At 37.4% G+C, this 20,554-nt stretch overlaps 1 protein-coding gene across 1 annotated transcript in view; it reads right to left on the reverse strand.

Annotated features, from left to right (window-relative positions):
- The window catches only part of CLIC4 (chloride intracellular channel 4), a 70,443-nt gene that overhangs the window by 27,828 nt on the left and 22,061 nt on the right, over positions 1–20,554 (reverse strand). The window contains exon 2 of the mRNA XM_077899087.1: positions 5,576–5,685. Within this exon, the coding sequence (XP_077755213.1) occupies positions 5,576–5,685 (110 nt within the window). The remainder of the gene's footprint in view (positions 1–5,575; positions 5,686–20,554) is intronic.

The following is a 20,554-nucleotide window of genomic DNA, read 5'->3' on the forward strand; positions in this document are numbered from 1 at the left end:
AACCTCAAGGGACCTAATACTTTAAGCAACTTAAGTGGCTTAACTTCAATTAAAGTTTAATTCAGTACACTTGCAACAATTGGAGAACACTGGGCAGGTGGCTCAGCTCCAGCTGCTTCTTATAAAATGAGTACAGTCTAGCTATAGGGCACTGGAGCTGGTTCTTAAAGACGACCTATCTTGTAACTAGCTAAATGGAGAAGAAATACTAAGTATGTAGAACTTTATATATATATATATATTAAAGAGTTTACTTATTTGAGTGTGTGTGTGTTCATGCATGCATATAGGAGCAGGGTTGGGGGGATGGAGGGAGAGAGAATCTGCTGAGTGCAGAGCCCCAGGTGGCCTCCATACAGGGCTCAATCTCACAATCCTGAGAGCATGACCTGAGCTGAAACTAAGAGTCAGATGCTTAGCCGAATGAACCACCCAGGCGACCCAAAAATTTCTATTTTTGAGTTCCTTTCAGAGGTATGATTTTCAAGTAAAATTCACACAAATCAAGAGAATGTTGGACACTGTGTGGCAAGTATGAAAAAAAGTTAACACCAAAAATCCTTTATTGGTTTCAGAATACTTTACTCCTATTAACTATTCTTCACTAGGTTTGTCATATTCTGACTAACGTCACCAACTGAATGAATCATGGATTCGCCAAAACATACACACCAAGGCCCCAGTTATTAAGCATGTCTATGTGTCCCAATTCAACCAGTTAAAGGATTTTATTTTGATTACATGTGATATACTGCTAAATCTTTATCTTTTTAAAAAAAAAGATTTTATTTATTTCAGAGAGAGAGAAAAAAAAAAAAAAAAAACATGCCCTGAGCTGGGTAGGAAGGGCCAAGGGAGAGGGAGAAGGAGACTCCCCACCAAGCAGGGAGCCCAATGTGGGGCTCGATCCCAGGACCCTGAGATCATGACCTGAGCCAAAGAGCCAAGCCCCCCAATCTTTTTGTCTACTTTAATGTCAATTTGCAGAGCAATCATGTTAAAACAGCACCCATTAAAAGGTTTCAAAAATACAGCTCCTATAATTCTTAAGAGATTTTATTAACACAGTTTAGAGTTTACACTGATAGGTTTAGAAAAACATTAACCAATAATCTATTTTTCCAATTCAGCTCTTAGTGACCTCAACAGGATCTATCATCTTTGAAATCATTTTGAAAAAGACTGTAAAGATGTGGCAGTAAAGCATGCTCTCTCTCTCTCTGTATGACTGTCCATATCTGTCTGTTTCTGTCCCCTCCCCCTCAAGACACACACACACGTATACATGTGACTAATGCATTTATGAGACACATATCTTGATTTGTAGGGTTAACAAGGGCTTCATGTAGGTCAAGTCAGCTTTATAACGGGAAAGAATGGAGTTTGTACTCTCCTGACTGGCCAAAAGCATGAAATGGAGGGTTTCTCTACAAGGCGGACCTGTTCCATTCCATTTAGTCTCTCTGTGTCATTCACGATGCTGTCACTACCTGGATCCCTCAGTTTGTTGAAGACAGTTTTCAAAAGGATGGAACCACAGAGACACAATAAGGAAAGCAAACTACCTGAAGAATCCATTTAGAATCAGATTTTGTTCTGAGTTTACAAATGACTTTCAAGATATGCAGAACTATCAGTTTTATGGCCCTGTGGTAATATGTTAAATGGTTACAAAATTGTTAAAGTTTAAACTATCATAATAAGTTTCCAAAACTTTATGCTATTATTATGGCAACGTACAAGTGAGTCCTACACAATACCTTACAAGTGGTATGTTGACACATGAAGTGGAAGAAAACCATTTGCGACAATGCAAAGGATGGGAGTTTCAGCATATAAGATGAAAATGGAAAAATGGAAGTAAACATTTCCCAGACTCTTTAAAAGCAGTGTTCTCCAATTTATTTCTTTTCTCAGCATCATAGAGGAGAGATTTTATTCACTGGTAATATAGCAGATACCTCTGCTTTTACAATAAAAAGCTAATTTCTTTCTTTTTTTTTTCTAAGATTTTATTTATTTGAGAGAGACAGAGTTAGCAACAGAGACAGCGAGAGAGAGCACAAGCAGGGAGGAAAGCAAGAAGCAGGCTCCCCAAGCAGGGAGCCCAATGCAGGGCTTCATCCCTGGACTCCAGGATCTTGACCTGAGCTGAAGGCAGATGCTTGACTAACTGAACCATCCAGGTGCCCCTAAAAAGCTAATTAAAATTACCATTTCTACTCTCATTTCTCAAAACTAGAAAAGCTTACCTAATAAATATGTGACAAAATATGGCCACACTCAGTTATATCCAAGTCAGCATCTCAGGGGTGTGTGTGCATGTGTCAGAAAAATAAAGACAAGAGGGGGGTGCCAATTACTGTTGTCACATTTTCTTCTTTTTCTTCTCTTTGCCTGCCTTTCAGGCTTATCTGTGCTCTAAAGATGCTGATCATGGATTTAGAAATTTCTGGGCATAATGAAGGTAGCAGAAGTCTTCAAAGCTTTTCATCACCGCCACGCAACTATCAGCAGGAAGTATGATATAAAACAATAAATTCTGTTCAATAACAGGCCTGAACATGGTTTGATGAGTAGTAAAAAGTTCCTTGAACACTATTTAACATATAGTAGACACTGAAGAAGAAATGATAATTCTTTTCCTTCTTTTTTCCTGAATTTAAAAACAAGGTAACTGACCTCCGAAGATGAGGCATCTTACCCAATATGCTAGGAAATTCAGTGACAGGGCTCTCTCCACACAGACCCAGGTCTCCATCCCTAATCCACTGCTCCCCATTTGATGACATGTGATAACACCTTTAAATGTGCCCCAAATTTTAATATTTTTATTTATATTTATCTGAAGACTGCTAAAATGGTGGATATATTCCTTCTGAAGCCTGGGCACTTTTTTTCTTTTTTAACCTACAAGTTCTATAATACAATTGCAGCATGAACAGAAAATGAGGTTTAGAAATGACTCCCACTAAAGCATTAAGTCAGCACTTGCAGGCAAGCAATGGGAGATTGTTCCAGGCCTCACAGTGGTACATGAATACCACCAGCATAGTCATTAAAACCAATTGAGATTCAAAGAGAACATGTCACATGGTGCCAGAACTAGAAACTAGCTTGTTTTATGGATGAAATGTCATGTAACGATAATTTTCTCAGAGCACAGAGTGGGCCTCTAAATAGCTCTCAATTGAATCTTATTGCTCTCTACCGGTTTGTTCTGCGATCAGTACTCTTTACCAAGGAATTAGCAATTACCAGGAAAAGCAAGAAAATAAGCACAAGAGGCACTTTCTCCCCCATGGTTTTTATAAAAGCAGTTATACCTAAACTTTTAAAGTTCAGATTTTACGAAAGGTACTTTTTACTATGGAATGTCTTACTCTTCTGTTCAACTTTATTTTACAATGGTTTTTTGAGCCAATATTCACTCTCTTGAAATCTTACTCAAGATTATAAGTGTCTAAATTCATAGAAAAGGTCTGGAAGGATAAAGACCAAACCTAAATGCAGTGCTATCTGTGAAGGGGAAGTTGATGTCCAGGGTCTGGGGATGCAGGGGATTCATTATCATATACTACCTATATACTTTTAATTACCCTTGAGAAGCATATTTCAGATGTATCACAGACTTAAGATTTCTAGAGAAAACTAAAATATAGGCTCCGATTTTAAGTGCTCTCTGTTGATTTTACACAAAGCCCTAGAAAACAGACATCTTTGAATGGTGATACTGACTAATCAGGAAGTCCTGCAGCTTTCATCCTACTTCCCATGTGTCACTTTTCACATGAGGGGTATATTACTCTTATACAAATCCTCAAAAATCAGTCAACTTACAGAATAATGCCTTCAAGAGTTTGTACAGGAAAAGTGTAATAGCCATTCTGAGTTCACTTCCTTTCCTGAACCAAATTCTCCTCGTTCATGGCACTATCACTGGTATGGACCACAATCAAGCCCTGTGTTGAGCTGCTCAAAGAAGGCTTTTTTGAAGCATGGCAGTCAACTCACTTGCTCCAAGCCAAAAATGGAATAGAAAAAAATCCATGTATTTTTAAGACACAGTAAGGGTGTGTGCCTGGTAGCATGGTCTATTTTTAGAAGTTACATTGAGAAACTTCCTTTTTGAATGCATGTAGGAAAAAAACAGTAATAGAAGGGTAACTACATGAATTATTTCATTCTTATAGCAGCTCTGTCCTATATGAGGTAGGCAAATCTTTGAAAGAACCTGTAGTTTTAACTCTCACTATCCCCAGAGGCTTATCTCTGCATTCATGTGCATAATGAAAGGGGTTCCTGGACGGCTTATTTTCAATAAATAAATCTTAAGTCTCCAAAATCTTAAATAAGTTCACTAGCAGTAACAATAAAGTTTAAGGAAAGGACAGAAGTCCAGGGAATGCTAGCCAACAACTGAGAATGGGATGACAACTCCCAGATAAGGCTCACTTGGTGACAACCCAGAAGTATACCATGCATGGATTCCATACCCATCAAGTGACAGCTTGCCCATATTTTTACCTGGACACTGTTCGTGACTGATATGCTTAAAAAATAAGCAACAAACCATATTGTTGCACTGGTGTCAAGAGGCATACATTTCCACTGCCCAAGCCTAGATTTCTTGTTAGTATAACTTTTCTTAACCCTTGATTTAAATCTCTTTTCCTGAAGTATGAATGTTCTTCACCTCAAATCTGTTTGCTAAGGAAGAACAGAAGCTCCTGAGTAAAAGGAGCTTACTATTTATCAGAGCTCTTCTCAGCCCTCTCCACTTTGGTCTATGGAGAGAAGGTAAGAAAGAACTCTTCAATGAGTAAGAACAATCACAGGGCGACGGATAACTGCTCTTATATTTAACCAAATAAGGTGAAAATCATGTTATAGAAAATTCCTACTACTCCCTGAAAAGTAGAATAAATGAAACAGACCACAGTGATATTCATTTTCCTAAAATCCCACTTTTGTCTTTAAGGAACCAGATAATATACACCATGTGTTTAGCACATTTTAAACCAGAAGTTGGGGGATCCCTGGGTGGCTCAGCGGTTTGGCGCCTGCCTTTGGTCCAGGGTGTGATCCTGGAGTCCCGGGATCAAGTCCCACATCAGGCTACATGCATGGAGCCTCTTCTCCCTCTGCCTGTGTCTCTGCCTCTCTCTCTCTCAGTCTGTGTCTCTCATGAATAAATAAATTTAAAAAATATAAAAAATAAAATAAAATAAAATAAACCAGAAGTTGTCTGCTGAGAAAGTTCTTCATAGCTCCACATTCACACTGGAAAGTCAAAAATTTCCCTGCATCCACACTAAAACTTAGCTTCCGATGCTGCTCTTGAAATTAAAGGTAAACACACAATACATTCTGAACAGCCAGTAAATGCGATTTATTGACATTGTGAGTTATGAATACTTATACAAGTTAAATGTATCCACAAATAAGCTGAACTTTAATAAATATATTCATTTCCTTTAGAGAACATATGCACACAAAGCGAGGACTAGGGAGAGGATCAAACTGAAAACAGCATATACTCAATTTAAGTTGATTTCAAACCATAAACTCTTACCTCTTCAGGTCCACGGTTGTGACACTAAATACAACTCCTTTGAGCCAAAGAATCATGAAGAGCCTCTGCGAAAAGGGGCAGTTTCCTATGCTTTCACCATCACTGCCAGCCTGGGAAACAGAAATCAACATTAAAAAACTGGGCCAAAGTAGTGATACTCTAAACAACAGACCTTTTTTGATTTATAACCAAGGGTTCAAGAAGACAGGAAAAGTTACATTATGGAAATAAGGGTGGAAACTCGGGTCTTTTATTCTGCTCTTTCATTTACCCCTCTCCTTAAAAATGGCCAATCTACTACAGCACTGTCCTAGAGAAATTTCTGGAATGGTAAAAATGATCTCTATTACCACTGTCCAATCCAGTAGTCATTTGTGATGTATGGTTCTTAAAAATGTGGCTAGTTCCACTGAATTTTTTTGTTTTTAATTAATTTTATGAAATAGAAGTCATTTCTTGTTCTATGAGACAGTATTCTTTAAAAGGCAACATAAAAAGGGAAACTTGCAGGTGTGTCTCTCTCCAGAGTTAAATAATCACCAACCCCCACCCATTTAAAAAAATGTTCATTATGAAAATCCCATATCCTGTTTCACACATTCCTTCAAGAAGTAAGAAAATAATAAGATATCTTTTTAAAAGGTATCTGTAATCCTATTTAGTATGAATGGAGCGGTGGACGACTTCCCCGAGCTCAATGATGAAGTAGAATTTTCCTAAAAATCAGAGGGGGACAAATCTTTACTTCTGTCATGTATGCTCCCAGCTTACAAAGCTGGGATGAGGAAAGCAGGGAACAGGAACAGGGAAAGCAAGCCAGTATGCTGGAAGAGAACATTCTGACACTTTGCTAGGAAGCAACACAGCCCTCTTCACCACAAAGTCTGTGGAAAAAGCCAGAAATAACTTTCAACAGCTCATTCAAAGATGCATGGTTCAAGTTTCTGTTTATCATCCCAAAGTAATTCTCAAAATACTCAGAAGCCACGTCAGTAAGATGCTTACATTAGTAAAGTTACTAATTCCTAAACTACTGGGGAAATAGGGTGGAGTAAAAAATAATAATAAAAGCAGCTACCTGACTAAATGTAATACAACTAACAAAATACATGGGCATAAAAGGAGGATCCCAGAACCCTACCCTAGTCAGACAGGAGAGAGTTGCACAAGTGCACTTGGCTTTTTTTTTTTTTTAAATCATTCTTTATCAGAAACGAAACATACACAGAATTGTAACCAGGGTGAGTCATATTCATTTCTAATACTGCAACTTGCACAAAACCTGACTTTTTGAAAAGAAGGCCTAGTTCTTAAACTTTCACATGATTAAGAATCATCTAAATAAACATTTTAAATGAAGATTTCTGGGCCTTAAATCCAAAGATTCTGATTCAGGAGAATTCCTGGGTGGGGCACCCTGGCACTGAAGGAGATCACAAGGCAAAGTGTCTGTACAACACACTGAGAGACACCGGTATGGGAAAGTCAGGATGATACTCCTTTAAAGCACAAGTCCCGGGGTGCCTGGGTGGCTCAGTGGTTAAGCATCTGCCTTTGGCTCACATCATGATCCAGGGGTCCTGGGATCAAGTCCCAAATTGGGTGCCCCACAGGGAGTCTGCTTCTCCCTCTGCCTCTGTCTCTGCCTCTCTGTGTCTCTCATGAATAAATAAATAAAATCTTTTTAAAAAAATAAATAAAGCACAAGTCTCTTCATAGCACTAAGTCATCCTATGATACAACGTAACAAAGTGGTACTCAAAGTTGCTTTTTTTGAAGATGCTGGCCATTCCAACACCTACAGGACACCGGTACCATACGAGTTTATCACAGATGATAAAAAGGTAAAATACTATCTTTCCATACTGCTTGATGATTTGTATATGTACACAAGGTTGTAGCTTTAGATAGTCAAATCTTATCATCATTCTTGTTGTTTTGTTTTCCTCTCTCGGTATTAGCAGCAGAAATAGAACTACAAGAAAATGTATACCAATTTCAGACTTACTGAAGAAGCAATAAAGTCTGGTAGACAAAGAACAAGTCTGACTCAATCTGTCTTATTCCATTTGTTTCATCTATAAAATGAACCATAATTTCCAAAGATGCCTGTCATAGTGTTAATTATCGGTAAAGAATTTGTAGTAAAGATGTTACAGGTAGGCACTTGGAAAGCTATTAAAACAAAGGCAAAGCTGGAGATAAACAGCGATTGGCTACAGATCAAAAATATACCACACCACAATTTCCTACAATGGTCTGCAGAGCATATGCTAGAGTATGGACAGAGAAATCTTGGGACATAGACACTGCATAACGACCTAGTCAAGATGCAAACTCCCCCTTTCCCATCACCTCCTTTTTCTACAATTTTCTAGCACATTTTACCAATGTACTCTACTCTCTCAGACATATCTGAAGCTTGTTACACATCTCCTACTCCTTATAAAACTATTCTTTTATGCACACAAATAAAAGTATGTGTACCCTTCAAGAAAGATCTGAAAAACTGCTATTTTAATTAACTACTCCCAAAACTCATAAAAATTCAAATAAGAAACATTGCCAAGTACAAGTTTTTCTGAACTTTTAATAGCATGAGAAGATTGGGAGCTAATAACCAGATAATGTTTTCATCAAATACAGGGAAACTGGAAAAATTTGGATTTCTAGAAGTCATAAGTCAAAAACTTCCTCCTTTAATGCATGTTGTAATAATAAAATTGCATTTCAACATTTTAATAAAATTCTACTCGATTCAAGGATCAAAATCATGCTCTTCAATATGAACTACATTGAACATAATTTACTGGCACAATTGAGGCGGATGTTATGGTAGAAAGCATTATACTCTGAAAATCAGGATACCTTTATTCTATACCCCCATTTTTTATTATAGCAATAAAAATATCAACACATAGGTATATCTAAGAATAGCATCTAAGTACACTTCTAAAAACAAGAACTTTACTTTTTTTTTTTACTGCTTCTAACAGTACATTCATTATGTTAAAAGTAATCAAAAACTGAAACCCTGCAGAAAGTCAGAGTTCCCCTACCTTTGAACCATTCACTAGTTACTTATTCTTCCAGATTTTTATTGTGTGCATACTGCTTTTCTCTTTGAAAAATGTGATCACACTATATATAACTTTTTTATAATCTACATTATTTTATTCTCAATTTAATGTAATCAACCCTCCACCGGCTGTAATGTGCCCACCAGAATGGTGTCCCAGAGGGCCAGAGGGAGCCAGGGCTTTCAACCCCGCCAGCCAGAAAAATGAAGCCCTATTCCTCCCCACTCAGGTGGGGTCAGACAAGGCCCAGTATACACCAGTCAGGACGTTCACCATCAACCAGAAGTAATGAGACTACCTCTCCTGGGAGTCAGGGGAGACTACATAAGGAACTGGAACTCCCACTCCTGCCTGGCAGGAATGAGGAGCCAGTCCAGGGGTATGGGTGGAGGCCACTGTAGATATTCATTCTCTATCTGTCTGTAACAAGGCAGTGTCATGCCCTTCTCCCCTCCCACTCTCCTCCAGAGCAGAGTCAGAGAAGTCTTACTGGAGTGCTAGAGAAGTTTAAACAAAGTTTAAACAAGATCCAGAGTCTCATAATATGAAAATGTCCAGGTTTTGATCAAAAATCACTTGTCATACTAAGAACCACATCAAACTGAATGAAAAAAGGCAATCAATAATGTCTGACACCAGTATGACAGAGGTTTTAGAATCTGCTGACAAAGATTTTAAAGCAGCCATAATAAAGGTGCTTCAATGAGCAATTATGAACAGCTTGAAACAAGTGAAAATACAGCCTCAGAAAACAAACAGAAGATGTAAAGAACCAGAAAGAAATTCTATAACTAAACAATTAAGTAACAACAACAAAAAAAGAGCTCAGAGGATGAGCTCAACAGCCAAATGGAAGGGACAGGGAAAGAAAGAATCACTGAACTGGAAGACAGAACAGAAATGATAGCCCACTCTGCACAGAGAAAAGTAAACTGAAAAAAATCACACTTCCTATATATTTCCATATTTTGATGTCATCCATCTAACAGTTATTTTTGAAGGCTTCATTTATGCTATTCATCTAACAATTTCATTGGTATAAATTTATTTTCTAGAAACATTTATATAGATGCCCAAAGACACAAGTAAGAAGGAGGCATACTGAAGCACTGTTTGCAACTACGAACCACTGGAGACCACCCAAGGCCAACCACTAAACGATCTGTTCATTACCGACCACAGCCAGAGGGTAGAAGTCTGGGCTGCCCATGTGGCCTTTGTGCATGCATGGGCAGTCCGGTCATGGTTTTTCTCCGTGGTGTTTGAAGTAAAGCAGCTGTTGTCTGAAAGTCTTCTGTCTTAAGCTTAGGCTGCCTCTCTCCTGGCCCTCTGGCTAGAGAGGGCAGACAGACCTCTATTAGAGCTTGTCTGCATCTGTTGGTGCTTCCAGCTGCCAGCTCCTATAGCTCTGAGTCTGGGACAGATCAGGGCAAAAAAAAAAAAAAAAAAAAAAAGACACTCACCTACTCTGCCTTCCCAGAAGTGGAAGTCTCTCAGAAGTATTAAATTCAGAAAGCAAAATTTAAAATGTAGAAAATGTGGTATATCCATACAGTGGAATAGTATTCAACAATAAAAAGCAATGAGGTATTTTGATATAGGCTGTACGTAGGATGAATTTTGAAAAATTATGCTAAATGAAAGGAGTTCATCACAAAAAAACACATATTATATGATTCTATTTATAGGAAATGTCCAAAATAGGCAAATCCACTGAAACAGAAGGAAGATTAGTAGTTACCTACCTAGGGCTTTTGTAGGGCAGGAAGGAAAGAAGGGTGGGGAATGAATACTAACAAATACAGGGATTCTTTTTTCTGGAGTGCTAAAAATGTTCTAAAATTGGACTGTAGTGATGGCTGCACAACTCTGAATATACTAAAAAACACTTCAAAAGTACACATTATACGGTTCATGAATCCTATCTCAATAAAGCTGTTTTAGATATACTGGCACAAATTACAAGTATAAATATACACATACTAGACAAGATTTTAATTCGGAATACATAGTTTTAATATGATGATTCATATTATACAAAAAACATACATGCCCATAATATTTTCTCAAAAATTAGAAAACCCAAGATGCCTGGGTGACTCAGCAGTTGAGCATCTGCCTTCAGCTCAGGGTGATCCCAAGGTCCGGGATGGAGTCCTGCATCAGGCTCCCTACAAGGAGTCTCTTTCTCCCTCTGCCTATGTCTCTGCCTGTTTGTGTCTCTCATGAATAAATAAAATAAAATCTTTAAAAAATATATTAGGAAGCCCAAATAAAGCAAAAACTTGAATAATCTCACTGACACAGATATAACCACCAATTTCCAGATAAAGGATGAGTCTTAGCATTCATTTAAGTTTTGTTCTTATAACAGGGGTAGTTTGTTTAACTTGCTTTCTGGGGTTCCTCGTACACACTATTCCTCACCCTCCTCCCTCCAGGCCTCTGTTGTAATTCCCAAATTGCTTAATACCAGTATTTAATCAGAAACTGGAAGATTAACTCCTACATTGCTAAATAGGGGTCAGTGGTTGATGCCATAAACATTTTAATGTTTTACTAATTCAAGGTTAAGGAATGGCTCACTTAGAAAACCTAGTTTAATCAGTTGTTAGAATAGTCATTTTAAAGCACCCAAGAAGGTGAGCTTGAACTTCATTCCTCTCTATTTCTTTGTGTTTAAGGGACAGGAGTGGGGGTGATGGTGACTAGGGTAAGAAAGACAAACCTGAGAAATGAAGGCAAAAATGTGCTTCTGATGATTATTTTCCCTGACACATTTTCTAGGGAATACATAAAACAGGATGCCAAAAGAATAAATTTAAGAATTATTAGGCTTCATTTACCTTTAGGGTGGATTCTATCTAACTTAGCTATCTGGATACACAAAATGACTTGCTTTGACTGAGATTAACATAGAAGTCTCAAAACAACATGATAAATGGGCAAAGTCACCTGGTTTCTATTATTCACTTTTTCAGAGTTTTTCCTAAGTACATGCTAGAACCAGATTTAGAGTTCTAAAGTTTAATAAGCTATCATCCTTCTACGGAGTCTGCAAAGCATCGAGGAAACAATAAGGTTTAGAATCTGGATTTGAAGGCTGACCTCACTACTTATTAGACGTGTAATCTTTAGAAAGTTACTTAACATCTGTAAAACTTGACTTCCTCTACCATGTTATTAGGGGGTCAAATCAGTTAGGACACAAACAGTTCCTGGCACATGGTAAGAGTTTAGGTAAACGTTATTTGACCTTAAAGATATTTCACGGACTCAAGACCTAACAACGGGCTCTTCAGCACTTAGCCATTAGAATCCCTAGTTTAAAAAAAAAAAAAAAAAAGAAAGAATCCCTAGTTACTTTATTCTTCCTGAAAATAAAGATTCATGTGCACAGTACAAATATCAAAAAGCTTGAAGGCATACAATGAACAACTCCCTCCTGTCCCCCCTGGTTTTAGACCATTGTGCTGGTCTAAGCCCTTGGATGTGTTAACTCCTTCAGTTCCCCTTGACAATATACCAAGGTAGGTCATGTTATTGTTTCCTTTTTGTACAAGAGGAAAACTGGCCCAGAGAAGTCGCTTTTTCAAAGTCACACAGCTAGGAAGTGATGGCGTTACGTAAGTGTGGCTTAGTTAACTACCACCATCTGCCAAATCAGAAAATATAAGGATTAACTAGATGAATATAGCTGAAGAGTTTGTTTGGGGAGAGTAGAGAGTTCATTTTCAGTAAGATAAATGTTTTATGTGGAACTCAAACAGCCTAGCCCAGAGTTTCATCTAACCTTGGTAGTTGGGTATCCTCATGTAATTTCACACGAATCTGTTCTTCCCTAAATTGCATAGGTCCTAACCTGGAGAGTATACCTTAGGACTTGGTGATACCAATCAAGAAAATGGTAGCATCCAAGGTTGTTCCCATGCCCTAATAAAATGCAGATTACTGGCTGCCTGGCCTAGTTGGTTGAGGGTGCCATTCTTGGTTTCAGCTCAGGTCATGATCTCCTGCATCATGGGATCAAGCCCCACGTCAGGCTCCATGCTCAGTGGGGAGTCCACTTGGGATTCTCTTTCCCTCTTCCCCTACTTCTCCCCCTGCTCACACGTGGACACACACTCTCTCTCTCAAATAAATAAATCTTTTTTTAAAAATTAAATAAATAAAATGCAGGTTACCAAGCCTTGTCTCCAGACATTTGGATTCAGTATATCTTTGGTGGGGTCCAGGAATCTGCAATTTTTAACAAGCCATTTCAAGCAATTCTAATTCTGATGCATACGGTGGGCAGACTATATTTTAGGAAACACTGACACAGAGGAAAAACATGCCAAAAAATAATGACTGGAAAGAAGTTTACTCCACAGTTAGACTTTGAATTCCTCGTGATGCCTTTTGGACTCTGCTCTTTGTAGACCAGCAACCTGATCACCATTTGTTAGATGCAGCTTTGGTAAATAACAGCCTCCTACTTTAAAGGAATACTACTCTATCTGTCCTCAAAGCAAGAAATATCAAGACTTAAGCCAAGCCAACCTAAAAGCTCTTTAAAATCTAGACACTCAGGGGCGCCTGGGTGGCTCAGTTGGTTAAGTAACCTACTCTTGGTTTCGGCTCAGGTCATGATCTGAGGGTTGTGGGATGGAGTCCTACATCGGACTCTGTGCCCAATGGGAAGTTTGCTTCTCTCCTTCTCTTCCCTGACCCCTCAACTTGTGTGCACTCTCTCTCTCAAATAAATAAAATCTAAAAAAACAAAAAACCTAAACACTCAAATTCAAGAATATTCTTATTTACACAAACTAAGAAGCAAAAGCAAAACAATATAATAATGATGTTTCTAAGGGCTTGTCTTACAGGGCCAAATATAATGTTAAGGATATTATGGTGACAGAGTCCTCTAGAGATCAACTTCTTTATGCTGTGGGATGGTTATATCTGGTTTAGAAGAACAATTACAAATTGTAATTACTATATTATATTACTAAGTGATTTGACTTGTCAGGAGAAAAAGAAAAAAAGAAGAAAAGATTTTTCTGTGATGAATCAATACCTAACCTGAAAAACAGGCTAGGTTTTCCACTTAGGAGCTTTATAAATTTATAAGTGGATAAGTCACTTAACCTCTTTGCCTTTTAGTTTTCCTTTCTAGAAAGGGGGGTCTGGGATGGGGGGTGGGAGGTTGGAAACTGCTTTACAGAAGCTGGTAACTATAATGTTGTGATACAAGATATATATTCCTACTCTTAGGGAATACACTGTATGCAACCTTAAAAGGAGAACCTATGCTACAAATAGGGTAGCAAATTAATAGGTAAACCAAGTAAAGGATGGTCTTTGTACTGTTCTTATACCTGCAATTTGAAAGTGTGAAATTATTTCCAATTTAGTGGTTTTTAAATTATTCATTTAGTTTTCACTTCTGTGAAAGTTTCTAACTATTACTCACTTTTACTGTGCCATCTATATATTATCTCCAAGGATACATAAAAATCAATCTTTTTAAATTAAAAATGTTTATTTCTTAATCACGCATCAACCATGTGAGGACCTACACTAAATACTGGAGATCTAGTGATGAGTAAGAAAAGACATGGTTCCTATCTTGGTCTACAAAGTTGAATCTCAGGAATTTAAGAATGTGAAAACACACTAAAAATGAAAATCATTACAGGATACAGTGTAACTCAAAATACATTCTGCAATGGGACTCCTGGATGGCTCAGTCAGTGAAGCATGTGACTCCTAATCTCGGGGTTGTGAGAGCCCAACAAAGGGTGTAGAGATTCTTTAGAAATAAAATCTTAAAAAAAAAAAAATGCTTCCCAACAATTTGAAACCATACTTTAACATTTTATCAAAAGTGTCATAAACATCCCCCAGTAAATCATGATTTTGTGAGTTTCAGTTTTATGGGCTTGCCATGGCTACTCCCTTGAGTTGTGAATTCAGCTTTTAAACAGGAGACTTGATGTTCTCTTGCTTCAGACTAAATCACCAAATTGAGGAATCATTCAAAACTATCGAAAAATATGTTTTTGTTGTATTTTACTTTCAAATATAAAAAAATGAGGCAACTAAAAGTATAAACAAAGTTTATCATGCTTAACCATATAAAATAACCTTCTAAAATTTATAGTTATTACTAAAGTCATCAAGACTCAAAGATACTTGAAGGTTCTTGGAGGAAATCGCTGAAATACAGAATTTAGCCCAGTTTTAGCTAAATGTCATGATTTTGTGATACAGTTCTCTTTTTAAAGCTTCTTCCACTCACAACTATGGATAATTTAACCTGTCAAATGGGAAACAGAATTCATTTTCCAATAGTTTCTCAGGCTAGTTCTATTTCCGTTAGTAAATGACCAAATTATGATTTAATTACCTAAGAGAGCTAATAAGTTAATTTAAAATAAAAAGAAGGGGATCCCTGGGTGGCTCAGCGGTTTGGCGCCTGCCTTTGGCCCAGGGCGTGATCCTGGAGACCCGGGATCGAATCCCACGTCGGGCTCCCGGTGCATGGAGCCTGCTTCTCCCTCTGCCTGTGTCTCTGCCTCTCTCTCTCTCTCTCTCTCTGTGACTATCATAAATAAATAAAAATTAAAATAAAATAAAATAAAATAAAATAAAATAAAATAAAATAAAATAAAAAGAAGCCTGTAAATATGTACAATAGTCTTTAAAACTGAAGTCTGTGCAAAAGTTCTCTATTCTCCTTTCCCTATATGCCTTCCCAATCCATGTTCTTGAGGACGCTATACCACGATTCCTTTATCCCTTCCCATTTGTCTGGTACAAGGCCACATGAACCTGGACACTTTTGTGACTCAAAATCACAGTATCTTCCACTGCCATACCTGTCCTTTACATGAAACGCAAACCTTATCTCTTAGAAACCTTTCTAGATCACTCTAGCCCAAATTAGTTACATGTCCTCTCAACTTCTACTCTGGCTTCTCAGACTCAGATGTCAACAGAAATCATCAGAAGATCCTGTTAAGATGCAGCTTCTGATTTAGTAGCTCTGAGGTGGGGCTCAAGCTTCTGCATCTCTTACAAATTTCAAGGAATAGCAAGCCTGTGCCCCTTATTTAACAATTAATATTGAGTTGCCCTGTGATCTCTTAAATTGTCACTATGTATTATTACTTTACTATTCATATCCCTTTAATGTATCTCCTAGGCTAAACTATAACTTCACTGAGATGGTGTACACTTTTTTTTTTTTTTTGTCTTCCCATAGGACCTCATCTACTGCAGATGCCTTATTATTTATTAGCTTTCTACTGATTGCTAAAAACAAAAGCCTCTAAGTTACAAAGAATGTGCTTCAGGTTATCAGTATGGGGGGGGAAACACTAAGTTAAATCTTTCTTATTAAAGCTTCTCAAAAATTTAGTTTTCCAGGTGAACTTGGGATAGAGCTAACAAACCACAGAAGCCACAAACTCCAAGAATTTCCTGCCCAACACCCACTCTCCCACTTTTTATTGCTGACAGAATTTCAATTTTTGATCAGGCATCTGTTCATCCTTCCCCCAAGATGATGGACCCAATCCCCCAAATTAGAAGTAAATCCTGACTAATTCTAAGCCAGTCATGATAGGTCCATTCCTCTTGCCAGTGATTAGTGGCAAGACCTGGGGATTAGATCCAATTCTAGTTGACAAGAGTCTCCTGAGAAAACTTTCCTGCTCTTAAGACCAAGACACCAGAAGAGGAAACCCTTGAATGTGAAACCTGTGGCTGCTGTGGCCAACCTGACAGAAGCCAGAGACTGCAAACACCACCAAAAAACAATAGAGCCAAGAAAATCACAAAGAAGGGAGCCAGACCTTGACATACTACACATGGGGCCGTCCTCCTACTATATACTTCTTTCATTATATGTTTCCTTAGTGGTTAAAGCAATTTGAGGTAGAGTTTTCTGTTTTTCACAACCTTAAGTATTCCAAACATTCTCACCATTTATCTCCAATTATGAGCAGCAGGAAGAACAAAAACATTATATGGTAAGGAAAGAAAAAGTTCTCAATATAAGCTAAAGGAGATATAGTAGCCATTCCAGGGCTCTGGTTTGTTTACAATTAATTCTATATTCTATAGGCTGTAATTTAAACTTTGCTCTGGAATTTCAGAGTGCTGGGTAGCATTTGTCATTTATGTTCAAACTATAGGCTTTTTTCCTCATTCTCAGGACAGCTCACAGAAAGAACACCTTCTTGTCCAGGCCCCAGGTGTGTTTATTGGACATGCAACACACCCTTACTGAGGACACATTATCTCCCAAGCCCTGGGAGGGGACACTGAGTAAACAACTGTGAGTGAGTCAGATAAGACCTGAGGCCTCCTGAAATTTAGATTTCTGTGAAATAAACAATGTATCAAGTTAAAAACTGTATACTGCAATAAGTGCCAAAAGGGAAACAGAGTACTAAGAGTAAGGATAAGGAGCACCTACTTTAAATAAGATGATCAGAAAAGATCTCCTAGGCCTACAGAATGAGAAGGAGCTAGCCGTGCAAGACCCAGTGGAAGTAGGAGAGTGGTGTTGGCAGGGGCTAGATCATGAAAGATCTTCTAGACCATATTCAGGAGTTTGAATTTTCTGTTTACAGAGAGAATATTTATTTGCTTATTTGAAATGTTCACCAAGTGCCTACTGTGCAAAAAGAGATCATTTAATACAATGGTTAACAAGGACTCTGGAAGCAGAGTGTCTGGTTTGATATTCTACTTAACCTACTATGTGATACCGGGTACTTAACCTCATGGGGACTCTGTTTCCTTATACATAAAATGAGGATTACCTACTTCATAGTTAGGAGATTAAAGGAGTTAATATGACAATTCTTAAAACACTGCCTAGCATCTGGTAAGTGCTCAGTAACAAAGTATGTGCTAAGTAGAGAACAATTTCCTGACTTCATGGAGCTTGGGGGAAATGCTAGAGAATGGGGTAATGGAATACCACTGAAGGGTAGGGGCATATTAGGGCAAAAATCCAACTTCCATTTTAAGACAATAAATAATACTTGCTACCATATGGAGAACAGGCTGGGGACATAAAGCTGGTGAAGAATGTACACTAGGAGACTTGGAATGTGGCTTAGATTCAAGGCAATGGAGTTAGAAAGAAATGCATGGATTAAATTGAACTGAGGGTACAATCCTAAAGACTTGTGATGATTTATACGTGGGAAGTAAAGGAAAGAAAGTAATCAAATAACTCCAAGTTTACTGGTTTGAGCAACTGTGTAGAGGAAAGCCTCAAGATAAGGGTGGGGGTGTGCCTATACTTTGCTGGAAAAATAGAGAAATCCTTTCAAGAAATAACCATACATCATCTTGGTTTAAAAATATTTCTTAAGTGTGAAAGGCCACAAACCAAAATTGACATTGATGATCACATGACACACTTTAGGGGAGGTGGAGACAGTTGTATTAACTTTATACCTCTCTGTACTATTTTGTTTTTCCTTCTTTTGTGAGGGAAGGATTTAAGAAAATTATAAAAGAAAATGTTCAAAATGTTTACACATGACAATCTTATTCCTGTCCCTAACCACTGCCAAGATACTAAACTGCTTAAAGATGACAGAACTTATTTAGAATGCTTCATTTTGCTTGAAAAAATGCTGAATTCAAAGTAATCACTCAAAATGACTAGCCTAAATAAAGTAGGGAATGAATGACAATTGAAAAAGATTCTATTGAGTACTTTTTGTTCTGTTACATATTTGAAGCACATACTGAAAATGAAAACAAAGGCTCTAATCTATACTCAAATCAAATCTGAAATGCCTCAGCTAGAATCGTTTATTAAAACAAAGTGTCAGGTATACAATGACCAGACTTTCCACTTCAGCACAGCAGAACTATAACAAAAACAATTTCTGTTGAAATGTTTAATTTACATTCACCCACCAAAATCCTAAGATAGAAGGAATAAAGTCTATTACCTCTTCAGAGCAAATTACATACCATATATAATTTAAAATACTGAATGACAAAAAAGAAAAAAAAAAAGGTAACCAAAAGCAGAATCCTTTTTCCTATCTGGATCAACCTTGATTCTACTCCCTGTATAGGAATCAAATATAACAAATGAAAATGTCACCAAAGTAGCCTAGAAACAAGTTAACAGCTACTGTTTAATTCAGTAGTTTGTATCTCACTTGATATGCACTATTATGAAAATGTTTTATATATGTTAATACAATAACCATATGAAGTGAGATACTGCTTTCTTCATATTTCAGAGGAAAGTAACTCAAGTAACTAAGTAGTAGCAGAACTGAAGTTTGCTGTCTGAGGTTCATGCTATTAAGCACTTTTACAATTTCCTACACCAAACCAAGGTTAAAGAGAGATGCTGGAATCTTAGCTGCTTAATCTCATGATTTTACAGTACAACCACCATCCCATTCATATGGACATTACTACCAAGTAAATGAAATTACCTAAACTACAATCAATATAATATAATCTACAACTTTTATTTCAAATTTTCTAGTAGCCATATTTTTTAAAAAGGTAAAAAAAAAGAAACAGGTGAAATTAATTTAAATATTTAATTCTACATATCTAAAATATAATTTCAACACATAATTGATATAACAATAATATTCTTTGCACTAAATCTTTGAAATCTGGTATAGATTTTATAGTACATCTCAATTCAAACTAAACACATTTCGAGCACCCAACAGTCACATATGCCTAGTGGCTCATATTGGTCAGCACACGCCTGGAGAACAAGCCTCTGTACAACCAACACCAGTTAACACCAAGACCATGTACTAAAGGTCATGTACCTAGTCTCATCAACTCAACATTCAAGTTCTCAGAAATTATTTATTCTTATTCCAAACAAATTTTAACAAGTTTATCTGGCTTACCAAACTACAACAAAAAAGTTAAGGAAATGGGCTGCATCAACAGAGCTAAGCTGGCAAAGGAAGAAAGAGAAAACACACACAAACACACACATGCATCCATGCATGCACACACACAAAAGAAATCTAGATTCAAAAAGCCTAATAGCTGAGGCCACTTAACAGAAAGGCAAAACTAGTCTTCCATACCTCAACAGTTCCCCAGGCCATTGTGGCATTACTGAATTCATCGGAACATTAATGGGCACTTAAATTCAGCATTCTAAGAAGTCAAGGAAGCATTGATATATTTTAGAAATGTGTTCATTTAGGAGCACTTAGGTGGCTGAGTTGGTTAAGTGTCTGACTTCCACTCAGGTCATGATCTCAGGGTACTGGGACTGAGCTCCTCATCAGACTCCACATTCAGCAGGGAGCCTGCTTGTCCCTCTCTCTCTACCCCCAACTCCCGCTTGTGCATTCACATGCATGCTCTGTCTCTCTCAAATAAATAAATAAAATATTAAAAAGAAAACTTCATTTAAAATCAGTTTGATTAAATTTTTTTAAATGAAACTAACGATATACTATGTTGGCAAATTGAATTTTTTTAAAAATTAAAAAATAAAATCAGTTTGAGAACTCTCTGTACTATCTTTGCATTTTTCCTATAAATCTAAAAACATTCTACAAAAAAATAAAATAAAAATAAAATAAATAAAAACATTCTATAATTATAAAGTTAACCTTAAAAAAATAATTTGAGGGTCATTTGGCTGGCTCAGTTGAACACATGACTCTTGATCTTGGGGTTGTGAGTTCAAGCCCCATGCTGGGTGTAGAACTTACTTTAAAACCCTTTAAGTAAATAAATAAATAAACAGGAGCATCTGGGTGGCTCAGTTGGTTAAGCATCTGCCCTTGGCTCAGGTCTTGACCCCAGGCTCCCTGCTCAGCAAGGAGTCAGCTTCTCCCTCCCCCTGCTCTTATACTCTCACTCCCTCTCAATCTCTTTC

Source organism: Canis aureus, chromosome 5 (genome assembly GCF_053574225.1).
Source record: "Canis aureus isolate CA01 chromosome 5, VMU_Caureus_v.1.0, whole genome shotgun sequence".
Lineage (NCBI taxonomy): Eukaryota > Metazoa > Chordata > Mammalia > Carnivora > Canidae > Canis > Canis aureus.